This window comes from Phasianus colchicus, chromosome 10 (genome assembly GCF_987193195.1).
Source record: "Phasianus colchicus chromosome 10, bPhaCol1.hap1.1, whole genome shotgun sequence".
NCBI classification, from domain to species: Eukaryota; Metazoa; Chordata; class Aves; order Galliformes; family Phasianidae; genus Phasianus; species Phasianus colchicus.
In genome coordinates, this window is record NC_143445.1 from 3409062 (window position 1) to 3422184 (window position 13123).

The following is a 13123-nucleotide window of genomic DNA, read 5'->3' on the forward strand; positions in this document are numbered from 1 at the left end:
GAAAACTTACATTTGCATTGCTGAGCAATGGGGCATTACGCATTCTGAGGAGCTCTGAGGACTGCCCAGGTCTGATCCACTGCTGTCTTGAATTCCTGTTTTGGTTGTGTTGCTTCTGTTGTGTTGGTTGATGAAGATGTGCAGAAAGGAGCGTTGTCTCTTTAGAGGCTATCCATACAACTTGTGTTGTCTAAGAAAAGCAGCTGGGATGCTGTGATTGTAGTGGATGTGTGGTGGGTTTAAGTTACGTGGATCTGGAACAAATACACACTTTTCATGTTGGAAAAGACACTGTGGTTGATTTTCTGCAGTGTTTATTTAAAAACCAGAAACAATAACATTTTGGATGCAAAATTTCTTTTTTTCACAGGTGAAGTATTGAATGCTTCTCACTTACACTCAGTTAGATGACATAAAGGATGACAAAACACCTTCAAAGTCTTTAATCTCAAAAGTTTCCATTGCCAGCAATGGACATGACAGCAGGAACATCTAATTGCTTGCAAAACCATCACCTATTCTAACAAGTGTGGCACTCATTTACATGCACAAAGAGAGGGGGGCTCTTCCCTGCCACGCATGTACAGAATTCCCATTAGCATTTGAGTTGCACGCACACACAGCTGAGGGAACAAGGGAACCATTGTGCACACATTGGCAAATTGGTGAGAGATCCAGCAGAGCTGCTTCTCCAGCACTGCTGGGTCGACTCTCAAGGAACTTGGTGCAGTGCTTTAAGACATGTCCATGTTTCACTGTGAGAGCCTGTCGCTGGGGGAGCAGTCCTTGTTCTCTAGTGGAGCAAGCATCTGGGCTCACTGCCACCACAGGGCATACATGCTCTGCTTCCTGACAGTCCCAAGTTGTGTGTTGACAAAGGTCTGTGACATGAACAAGCACCGAATCAGTGCCTAAAACAGGAAATAGCTTTCATAGCTGAAGATCTTTGCTATCGTTCTTGTCTTGTGAATGAGTGTCTACATAACTCCAAGCTGAGGACATTTCTACAGAGCAGAAATACATCTCTTTTCAACAGATGTCTGTCAGATTGACTTTTTCAGTTCAGATTGCACTGAATAGCACATCTATAAGCTTGAAATAGGAGCAACTGAGTAATGGGCTCACGATCCAAACCCATTTCAGAGTTTGTTCAGGCTTCCTAGAAGCTGTCTAGTAGGAAGCAGCTGTTAGTTTCTGAGTGTTTTATGAATCATGGAAGGAAGAAAACCATTTAATTTAGCGAAGGCAGTGATAAGCCAGTGCCAGCTCACTAACTTAGCATCACACAGGAGTGACATTTATATTGTGACAGTAACTGGCCATCATAGTCTACTGTATTTTCTGTACATAGCCTAGTGATAAAAGGATGAAAACCTTCATCTTACCTTTCCAGGTGTCCCATTATCCTACTACTAAAGGGTATTTCTCCACTTCCAGAATTTCCACTAGGAAGAAGAAATATTACCTCTGCTGCAAATAATGCATTTGGTAAAAGCTTAGGAAACAAGGCAGGATTTTCTCTTCAAAAGGGAAAAAGAACCCTGTTAATGTGTCTCTCTTTAAGAATAGAGGAGATCCTGAATACAGGAGTGGCTTTTGTATTAGGGTTTGGGTATTTCTCTCTTATTAGATTAAAAACAGCTACACTTCCTCAAACTTCAAAATCTGAATGGAGTTCTACTATTACACCTAGGAAAGACGAGGTGAAGATATTTGAAAGCACGTGCTCACTTGAACTTGTATTAGTATTTCAGCAGCACAGTTCATTTAGTGTGTGACCAGAAAACTGATCAGCTAGATTCATATTTTTAAATCTTTTTTCTTCTGGGAGATGAAACGATGGGTACTTTGGCACCAATGCAGGTCGTGGATTCTATTTTTGCTTTCAAGCTGGGAGGCTCTTCTGCTTGTTAACTGCATTCATCAGCAGGTGTACATAGGATGTCAGCAGGTCATCCATTTTATAACCCTGTTGGAAAAGAAAGAAGTCTTAAGTCTCCCCAACAGCCCAAGAAGCAAAAATAATTATTATTTTCTCCTTGTTTTTTCTTCTTAGATGTTTTCCTAAATGGATGATGTCTCTTCCAACAGCTATTGCTGGTTTTATAACTATTTATCTATTTTTCCCTCTGCTATTCCTTTCACAGATTGACAAAAGTTTACAGAGCACAGCTCTGCTGTCATTGTCATATCCTTGTAATTCAAACCCAGAATTTATTCTATAACTAGAATCTTGTCTAGACACTGGGAGGCGGGGTGAGATGTCCTCCAGGGGCTCCACCCAACCCCTCTGGTTCTGTGATCTTATACTTGGGAATCCAAGCTTCTCTGTGAGAGAAGTTAAACCCTAAGAGTTTTAAGGTTTTCTTTACAGTTTTACCTATAAATATCAGTACAGTGATGCTTCTCTCAGTCTCAACAGTCTGAAACCAATCCTAAATCCATTCACGTAAGAGTAAAATCTTACAAGATGTCATTACTGCACAGTGGATCAAACCAAGCAAGATGAAAATGCTCTTACACAGTTCTGCAACTAAATGCAATCTTTTCTATCTCAGATAGAATTTTTATGTATGGGAAGAATTTGGGAAGTGACCTTTTTTCCTTATTTCTATAGCTTGCTTCTTTGCATCAGATGGCATTACAGAGCACTAAATTGATTCTAAACTGCAGTTGTATTGGCATAACAGCAGGTGGGTTATCTGCACTGGTTTTAATGGTCTGGCATCCAGTTTTGGCATCCTGTTTGTAGCTGGTCTGGACACAAAAGAAAAATGAGAAACTTTTGTTTGGTAAGTGAACAAAACTCTTCTTACCAGAGATGTCTCACATAAGATCCGGCTTCCTCGTACCAGGTTTCCTATTGTCATGTGAAAGAATGTACTCCCACTGCTCCAATTGGAGATTTTATTAAAAGGATAAACTGTTAAAATTTCCTGTAAGGAGAAACAAATTGATTTGACTGAACTATTCAGCACTGCTCAAATGAAAATAGGCTGTCACATACAAAAACCTGAAGCGAAAGAGCTGTCTTTTCATCTCCTGTTTCATTTATAAATACATATATAAATATATATACATATACAAATACATATATACAATAAATACATATATAAATATATATACATATACAAATATATAAAGTGGATCAAGGTAGGTCTTACATCCAGTCTGGTGGTATACACTGAGCAGATGAGTCTTAATCACACTGAGACTTCCTCTTCTTTAACACACTGCCATCACATTTACAATAATCTAAAACTCACTGGATGATTCTTCTCTTATTAAAAACAAATAGTAATACTTATAGCTGCTTTTGCCCAAGAAATTGGTAAGACCAGACTTTAGCTAGGTTGGAGGGCTGGTGAGCACTGTCATTTGGCATGTTCTTTTGGATAGTATGCATTTCCTGCAAAACATTTTTCTGAGGCAGGTTCCCTGGTACACTGTCCATCCATGATCCAGGTCCATCATGATTACTGCTTCTGTTTTCAGAGATGCCCCACATTGATCCCTTTTCAGTGCAGAAACTGCAAAGGAGTGATCTGTGGCTATAACATTTTCTTCAGTTTTGCACTGAAAATGAGTGAAGGGATCCTAACCTCTCTAGCACTGAGAGAGAAGATGCTATTGCTGTCTCTAATTTAGGAGGCTCAGTTGCTTAGATGCTTGAGAAACAACTGTTACCTTTGTCTTCTGATGTATCAGTGAGACTCCTTGCTTGTTGATTGCAATCAGCACAATCTCTGGGAAATTTGGCTCAGAGGTTTGCTAGAACAGAAAAGGTGAAAAAATTATTAGGTGTGATGCATCTACCAGTTCCTAGTGCTTCTTGTTCTCTTTATCAAATAAATAATGGAACCTAAAGCTCTTCAGTATTATGACACTGTTGCTGAGGATGAGTTTTTGGCTAAACAGCAATGACTTCCTCACTGCTACATAAAGCAGAATCGGGTTTGTTATTTTCCAAACTGACAGTGGCCTTAGTGGTTGGCTGCAGACTAAGTTGTTGGTAAGAACCTAGTGGGGAGAAATTAAAAGCAAGGAGAGAATGTTCCCTGTGGGTACCCACTCTGAATGAGATGTTTAGTACAGTTCTGCTCTGAGGAGAGGGTCTCCAGAGATAGCAGCATTGTGTTGTGGAGAACAGTAACCCTATAACTAAAAGCCCCCCATCTGCTACATCATCATAATATTAGGTATTACAGCTGGTTTTAATACTATTTGTGTTACTGCTATGTTTTACAACTGATCCTTCCCCAACAGTGAACGTAGCATCATTGTTTCTTTGCAATGTACTCCTGTGTTTGGTAGTTTTGCCCCTTCCAGGAACCAGGAACTGGGATCAAGAACTCATCTCCCCACTGTCAAGACACTGTGTTTTCCTTAGGGCATGATGGGAAGCCAGTTAACTAATGTATTATTACATACACAGGGGATTATGTCCATATCCCCTAGTGTTGCTCTGCTACCAAAGCCAGACATCCAGGCCTTTGCACCTACCTTCACCTCAAAAAAGGCTGATCCAAACGTTGGCCACCGGTATATGATTTTCAAGAAGGCAATCTTGGCCTCATCCACAGTTTTTCCTTCATGTTTGCTATATGCTGCAGTAATACTCTGTGTAGGAAAAAAGGATACACAGCCTAGTCAGTTGGAGATAGGTAGGTTTCCATTGTCCAGCATTAGCACTAGAGAGAGAATCACACCATCAGCCAGGTCACTCTTGTGAGCACTGTGACAATGAAAGTAGCCTACCATCCCACGGGGCAGGGTGGTGCCAAACCTCCCCAGTGTATCTTACTCATGTGTTGGGTGAAGGAAGTCTGTGAGCTAAAGGGAGCAGATTTCCAGGGCTGAGGGGCAATATGGGATGAAACAAGACTCAGAACACTGCTGTTCCCAATAGACACAGACCACATTTTCTGAGGTGGGCCCTCCAGCTGTATTTGAAGTACCTGCTGAATCTTTCTTGCCTTTCTGTGAATGAAAGAACCTTTTGCCATGAGAAGTGTGCACATAGTGCAAGGTCACTAATTTGCTGGCCAACCTTTGAACTATTTAGCAAGTTCTAATTTTCTGTTTCTGAAGAACAGAGCCCCTTCAGGCCTCTTTCAGAGGTTTGGTGGAGATGATGCAAAATCTGAATTCTAAGAAGCATAACAGCAGTGTCCAATAGCATCATTATGTAGTGCTTCCAAAGTCTCAAATCAAAGACGGGACGTGGCTTGATGTAGTTCTTCTCTCATAACGCTCTATGGAATTAGTATAATTAATGGAAGCAATGCTGGTTTTCATACCTTCTTCCACTCATCTGGTGAGGTCACTCGAAGCAGATTGTCTGGCACCAACTCTTTCAGGATTTTGGGGATGGTTGCCAGCTGTGTGCGGTCGTTGTTGAAGCGCACTTTATAAATCAGCCCTGCCAGCTGAACAGCTTCATCTCTGGAACAGTTGTGGTAGCCTCTGAGGTACTTGGGCAGCTCCTGGAAGAGACCAACTCTGAATCTAGACAGAAAGGCCTGAAGCAAACACTGACTTAGTCACGCTAAACCTGTGAGGTTGGGGTGAGAGTGTCACCAGGCACGGTCCAAGGGCATCCCAAGAACTTATGGCTCCTTCTGGAGATTCTGCATATGGTCATGGTGGAAGATGAGTACCTCCAAGGAACAAATAGATTGAGGAGCTGTGTTGTTATCATAACCGTATAGCTAAGGTGTAAGCACTGTGGGACTTAAGTTTGTTTCAGAGGCTAAGCTGTGCTGCCCAGGAGCTCCCTGTTGGTGAGGAACAGGGCAACATTCCAGCATGGTTACTTTTTCTGCAGTATTTCTTGACTGGTGTTGACTGCTGCTACATTTATGCTTTAGGGAGCTTACCTGGTGGTAATGAAAAATGGAATCAGCTTTCAGGTCCTTCCCAGGAGTTACATTTAACCACAGCTTTCTCATGAAGTACACTTCATAAGCTACAGACATAGTAGCACCTGGGAAAACAATGTCTTATTAGTGTCTGCTGCATCATTGTGGAGCTCTGCTTTTGTAATTGGATTGTTTCTTTAGAAATACAATTCCATTCTTAATAATAACAAAATAACAAACAAAAACATCCACAACAAAATAAACCAACCCACAGAAAAAGGCAGTCATAGATGACCAAGGAACTGTGACTAATTGTCAGTTCCTGGACAACAATCACATAGTGACTGGTGCAGCACTGGGCTCTTCAGCAATGGAGAATGAGGCTGAAGGCCCCAGCAGTGTGAGTGTTTGTTGTTTCTTGCTGCTGGTGACAAGCTGCTGTCTGCTGATGTTCATCTCACTTGAATTCTGTTCGGATACATTCCCCAGTGGGAATTTCTGTTTTACAGAAATGAATTGTGTTTTAGAGCACTAACATCTCTATGCTATATGTTTCAGAAATCCTGGCAGCTGCAGCAGCTGTGGGGAGAAGAGGGAAACTAGAAAGTCTTAGATACTTAGTGCTTCTGGAAGCTGATCCTCACTGTCCTTAAATAAGCAAAAGTCAGCATAAGTAATAAGAAATTGGAGTGGAGTTTGAGTTTGCTGTAGATTTCAAGATATTGGTTACACATTATAATGAAGTCAAAAGAGTTGCTGTTGTTAGTGTTACACTGCTTTATGCTAACTAAGTGTTCCCTTAGCTCTACAACTTGTGATCTGGTATCACCAGGGAGTAATCTGGAGAACAATTTTCTAGTGACCCAAGGAGAAAGTGTAAAGAATGTGTGCTGGGCGATACACAGTCTGGCATTGCATAAGCTTTGGATTATACACAGGCTCAATCTAAGTTGTATGCATCCAGATGTGTGTTTTAGGTAGAACAAATCAAATATTCTGTATAATTTTAACATTCCTGCAAAGATCCCCAGACAAAGAGATTCTGGTACTTCCAACAGCCAGTGGCTGGCTGCATGAGGTCACTGGGTCTTACTGCTGGTGCAGGCAGAAATCACTTATGTACAAATAAAAATGGTAAAATCAGACCCTCTCACACACGTGGTAAGATGGAATCAGTCCTACTTGCTGTTTTCCCAGTTCCATGCAGCTTCTTGTCATGCTGACTGTCTCCTTACCATCTTTCACTGGTTTGTTCCTCTTGGTCCAATCTGTCAGCTGCCTCAGTGAGTCAAAGAAATAGTCTGCTTCATTCTGACTGATCACCTGGAAGAAGCCAAGTGATGAAGAGGAGAAAGGAGGGATTAGTAGAGCATTTAAAATACTACCTGTGCCAACATACCCAAATGCAGAGCTGAATTTGCTTTCCCTGTCTAGAGCAAGAAAGCACAATTATGGCAGGAAAGACAGAGGCAAGAGGATAGAAAGGGAAAAGGAGGAAGGCTTACAAGATTTCCATTTCAAATGGAGAGGGAAGTTATTCCATTCTCTGCTGCTTTTTTCTTTCTAACTTCCTTACTGAAAGCAAGCTGAAGATGCCTACCTTATTCCTAGTTATCTCATAGGAAAACACTGTTATAAGATTGAATTTCTCAGGACCACAGCAGAACATCAGAAGCTCCCTCTGCTTGTATTCAGTACTGCTTCTGCCTTGGTCACAATCCTCATGCAGTTCCAGAGAGAAGGGTCATCTCAACAAAGCAGCCAAACTGAGCTTCAGCTCAGACAAGGCAAGTTTTGAGAAACTGGACAGAGCAGTGACTGGTGCTGGTCAACCACAGCTTTCTCTAATGCTAGTGAGTACTGTAGGTATGCAGCACATCTGCTGGGCAAAGCCTGAGACAAACAGGCTGAATCCGGCAGCATGCAATTTGCCAGCACCCTAGCAGAGCAGCAAGAAAGCCTCTGCCCTCTGTCAGCTTTCAGTACTGCTTGTGTACCAACAGACTGATAGAAATTCTGTATCTGCTTCCAGCTTCTTCAGAAGACTCAGAGTCTAGGCTGTTGCCCCTCAGAAAGACAGCAGCAGTAATGACCTGCTCTGTTGCCTGTTTTCAAATATTGTTGCTTAGGTGGTATGGGAAGGAAGGAAAAGAGGCAGTCTGACAACCTCAGTGTAGTTGAGAAGTTACCTTGTCTGCAATCTTGACAAAGAGGCTGAAACCTTCCCAAGAGCTCAGTTGCAATTTGGAAGCGATGTTCTGACACAGAGTCCGGTTTTTGGTGTTTGTTCCCACATCAAATGTCTGTGAGACAACAAGATTTTTGTTACACAGAGGAGGAATAAGTGAGAACACTTAATATCTTGAAATATGCTCCTGCAGGAATACGTGTTGGCTGAGAAAACAAGTAAGTTCTCACCTGTTCTGTTTCATTGGGGAAGCAAATCTTGTGTGAGATCTTAGTGTTGTTCTGTAAGATGGCCTCAACCTCCACAGGATGAGGTGCCCATTTCCTGGAGCCACTCCTGCAAAATGCCACCAGTAGTGTAAGAGAGATCAGTGCTTGAGAATTAATCTTTCAGGAGTTCAACAGTATTTCATCCAAACAACAGATTCCATGTGAAATGCTCAGTGCTGTGGCATGTGGGAGGCTGATGGACCCTCACCCCAGTGCAAATTCATTCTATTAGCAGCAAGAAACAGAGGGGATTATTAGCACATAAATTGAATGCCCTGCTTTGCAATGAGGCTGTATGAATAAGGCACCTTCCAAACCAGTACCATCACCCCTTCTGTGTATTCAGCAACAATTTTCCATACTGTTACTGAAGTGTGAAGCGGCTAAAGGAGCACTATGTGGTATTTTAACTCTTGCATCAGCTGAAAGATTTGCATACAGATTCAAAATGAATATCACAGCTCAGAAAAGTATGGACAGCTGTAAGAAGCATTACAGCTTACATAGGAGCTGGCAGGTAATCACTGACTCATGAACAGCCCCAGATCTTTGAAATTATATCTCAGAATAGCGCTGCCCTTTAAAGCAGAGGAACTGGACCTTAAGTATGAGTCATGCAAAAACACTGCTATGGTTAAAGTAAGGACAAATGTAGCACAGTGCTGTCTGGGGCTGGTATTTTCCAGTCCTCAGTGGCACAGAGCAGCCTGCTGGCAGATGTTACACACTATAGCTTTTTTGTGCCAGACTTCTCTCAGGTGGAGCACATCTTTCAGGAGACCTTAGTCTGGCACCTAGCTTTAGTTATGTAGACACGAAAACACTTTTTCCCATTAAATAAAATAGCAGTTCCATTTGGAGTCTGTGATCCCAAGTTCAACGGTATGTACTCTGGTGCTACACAGGCCCTTTAAGGGACATGTACCTGCCCTGCTCTGTCATCATTTTGCAGTTGGACTTGATGATCTTTAAGGTCTTTTCCAATGTTAGCAATTCTGTGATTTATTCCTGCACCTGAGACCAAGGAAGCGTGGGCTGGAGGCACAGGGCCACCTCCCATTGCAGCCTCAGCTGAGAATTCATTGCCAGCTTAACACCCATCAGGATGCTCTCTGGTTACCTGGTCAGGAGTGTGGGGATGGAGCAGTAAAGCTTTTTGTGGAGGGAAAGGTGTACCTGAAAGCTCAATTGGCTTCCACCCCATGCAATTGTAGGTCAGTCCTTCAAGCTGCCTACTCTCCACTTCCTAAGGACAGCAGGCTACTCACAGGGAAATTTTGAGTGGGTACAAGCTTAATCTTTGGAAATAAACGCTCTCACAAAACAGCATTTTGTCTGTTAATCTTTTCCTCCCCCACACTCCAGATTTGGGGCATTTTTGCAGAGATCTCTCCTCTGAAGTAGTCCATTATGCTTTCCCCTCACTGTTTTCCTCACTCTAAAAAAGCTCTATAGAGAGCTTAGCAGGGCTTTGAGCATGAATAGCATATGATATAGGATGGTGAGAAATTTTCAGTGTTCTCCATGGAAAGAGTAATGAATAGCATTCCTTGCCGTGCATTTTTTCATGCACTTCAAAGGCAAGTTCAATGTGCAGTGACATTTCCCCAGCAGCACCAAGACTCATCTCCTGCAATGGGGACAGCCACTGTGTTAGCAAATTCCTCTTGTTTTTTGTTGCCAGACTTTTCTGTGCTGGGATTGACAAGGGGGGCAGACAGGACAAGGATGATGTCTGGTGCTCTGAGAAGTGCCCTGGGGTGAACAACCATGGAAGAATCAGGGCTTTGCTCATCTGGGTTTCCTTAAAGGCTAGAAACTGTGTTAATGCTCTATTCTGAGCATGGGTCTGCTTTGCTTCACAGAAAACCAACAGAGCCACATCAGCACTAAGCAGATCTCAGAGACTTCAGTGGTGTTTCTCACCGTGAGTAACACACTCAGAGTATGTTGAGGTTCAACAAAAATCAAGACTAATCCTCAGACACATGGTGGGGATAAGGATATGCTATGTCATCAAAGGAAAGCAAGGTCAGGACCTCATCAGCGAAACCTCTGGGTTTCATTTCACCCCAATGCCTTGTAGTGCTTGACATAGCCCAGCTATGGGAATCGAGTGATTGCATGTGATACTCAACTTTTTAAAATGAAAGAAAAGAGTGAAACTGTGACTCAGTCCTCTCTTAGTGGTTCTAAATCCGTAAGAGAATTAAAAGTAACAATCATTTTAAATAAAAAGGTCTAAAAAGAGAAATGGAAGTAAGAGTATCAACATTTTAGTCCCTGGGGTTTTCCAGCACCTGACAGATGATGTTTGAGCACTTAGAGATGCATGTATCACAGACTGTTTACCTCATCACTGTCTGAATCCTCCGCTTGCACTCCAGGGCCAGTGGCTCTTTCTGACGTGTCTCTATGAACTTCTGGGCATGTTTCAGCAGTGACTTGCTGGGAGGGAACAGGCCAGTGCAGAGCCACAGGAGCTGCCAGCCCTTGGTCACGCTATACCTGTGAGCACAAAGCAAATAGTTCTGCTGCAGCCACACATTATTCTTCCTTTGACCACACAGCAGCTATAGGGTAAAGAAACACAGCCCCATCACAGTACTTTGTGGCATTCAGCAGAGAGCTGCAAATCAGCAGAGCTTTCACACAGGAGCTGACAGCCATTTTCTGTGCAGTAACCACAGCCTGTTTGTGAAGATAATGCTAAACCTTGGCTGATAAATATCATGACAGTTGTAAATCTCATGAATAAAATATAAGCTCCAGTTTTACAGTCATCTTGGCAGCAGTGACCTTGCTATCATCCTTTTGGAAAGGCATGGTTACTTGGATTGGGCTCTATCAGCTGTGTCTGTTGGCCAGCTTTGCTCAGTACACAAGCTTTTTACTTGCAGTTTACTGTCCCTTACTCACGTCCCTGCTCTGAAAAAAAGAGCAAGCAGATGACATTGCATAACAAGGTATTTACTACTCATATAAACATTAGCTCCTGCCCATAGCAGGGGGATTGGAACTCTTATCTTTTAAGGTCCCTTCTACCCTAAGCTATTCAGGTTCCTCCAGTCTCTGCACCTGTGAAATCTCCCAGCTAAAGCTCTTGCGGCATCTCAGCCTCATCAGCAAGAAGGGCTGTGTAGCCAGCAGGTGGCCATTCACTCTGCTTTCACAGCCAGGAGTGTAACACACTTCAGCTGTGTCTCAGGAATTGCTCCTAAATGCTGAGCAGTGTGGAGTGGTTCCACCTGAGAAGCTGGCAGGTCTGCCTCTGAACAGATGCTACAATGCTGCTGAATTAAGAGGTCCTGGCTTCTTTATTCCCATTTACTTTTCTGGTTTTGTAGAAGAAGAAAGACTACTTAAATCCTATTTATATTCTACAGGTCAGTGGTGTTTGTGTCTGTGTGGGGGCAGGATGTGGTCTACAGGGCAGCAGCCTGGGAAGGATGAAAGATTTGTTGCTGTGGCTGTTCTAATGAAAATATATGGAAATAGCCACCTTTCAAGCACTGTTTTTTCCACATCAGTGATCCCTCTCAAAACACTGAATGACTCACAAGCCCAAGTTAATAGAGTACAGCAGGAATGGCACTGGCACAATGGTTACAGACTATGCATTAAGCTTGTGAGTTTTACTGCATGCAAGGAAATGTACCATCTAACAGTTAAACACAGAGTAAAGTTTCTGCTAAGTTTAATATTTGTGCAAAAGTAAGACGATAGAGAAGCTCCATCTCAAACTTTTGCAGTGGTACATGGCAGCCAGAAATTGGCAAACTGTTCTACTAACAATTAGAATTGTTTTATTAATGTTTTAAGCTGCTTTCTGCAGTTCATTTCCCATGGAATTAGATCACATTACCATTTCCTAGGTTAGGAAGCAAAACTCTGGCCTGTTTCAGAGACTTATCCACACACAGGAGCCTCTGTAACCAATGCAAACCAGTTGTGTGAACTAATTGATACAACTATTCAGAAGGATTTACTGGTGGTAAAAGATCTAGATTGCAGGCACCCATGGCAGCTAATAATTAGCCCTGCCCCTCTGCCATCGTGGCAGCACCTCTTCCCTGCACAGCAGCCTGGCCTGGCCTGGCCTTATGTGTGCACCCATCACTTAGCAACAACCAAATTATCAGCCCAAGACAATTCTTCTTCACACAGTGCAGCCCAGGCAAGCCAAGATGTTGGACACCCATGATCTACAGTGAACTACATGTTTGTAGGATGGAAACACTGCCATTGGGAAGCTGAAAACCAACACAGGACTGGGAGAACAGCCACTGAAAGCACCCAAGAACTCTGCAATGATGTATTTTCTCACCAGGCTGCCTTGCGATCTTTCTCACCTCGCACTGTAAGGGAAGGTGTTAGGCTGGAATGTGTGCACCCTCCAGCCTCAGTGTTCTGGGGAATGCCAGTCCCCAGAAGCAGGCTTTTATCCCTGGGTAAGTACCTGTTCCTGTTTTCAGTTAGTTGCTTCATGATCTGACAGTAGATTTCATCCCGCAGGACCTCTTCCTTGATAGCTGCTACAAATATCTGGTCAGTGACTTCCACGGAGGAGTGTGTCTGCTTTGATGGGTAGTCCCCCATGAATTTCATGATGGGTGACTGTGCCATTAAGGACAAAAGCAGGACAATTTGAGAGGTAAATGGGAGGTATCAGTTGGATTCTAACATGTTAAAGCACTCTGTTGGAGTCTGAAGGGGAAATACTAAGATGAAGGTCTGGAACTGATTCTCTGCTCATTCCCTTTCCCTGCATAGATAGCAGTTGCTGCTTGTCCATGACTTCAACT

The 13123-nt window shown here is 42.9% G+C and overlaps 1 protein-coding gene across 2 annotated transcripts in view; it reads right to left on the reverse strand.

Annotated features, from left to right (window-relative positions):
• Nucleotides 1-177: 177 nt before the first annotated feature.
• The window catches only part of MYO7B (myosin VIIB), a 45670-nt gene continuing 32724 nt past the window's right edge, over nt 178-13123 (reverse strand). The window contains exons 38-48 of one of the 2 annotated variants that reach the window (XM_090146983.1): nt 12778-12931; nt 10671-10826; nt 8280-8385; nt 8051-8164; nt 7097-7184; nt 5880-5986; nt 5301-5486; nt 4504-4620; nt 3688-3771; nt 2817-2936; nt 178-1969 (exon numbers count right to left, since the gene is read on the reverse strand). In XM_090146983.1, the coding sequence (XP_090003109.1) occupies nt 1886-1969; nt 2817-2936; nt 3688-3771; nt 4504-4620; nt 5301-5486; nt 5880-5986; nt 7097-7184; nt 8051-8164; nt 8280-8385; nt 10671-10826; nt 12778-12931 (1316 nt within the window). In that variant the 3' untranslated portion in view covers nt 178-1885. Of the gene's footprint in view, nt 1970-2355; nt 2937-3687; nt 3772-4503; nt 4621-5300; nt 5487-5879; nt 5987-7096; nt 7185-8050; nt 8165-8279; nt 8386-10670; nt 10827-12777; nt 12932-13123 lie in introns of those variants that run through there. The other variant, XM_090146982.1, reaches the window with a different exon arrangement.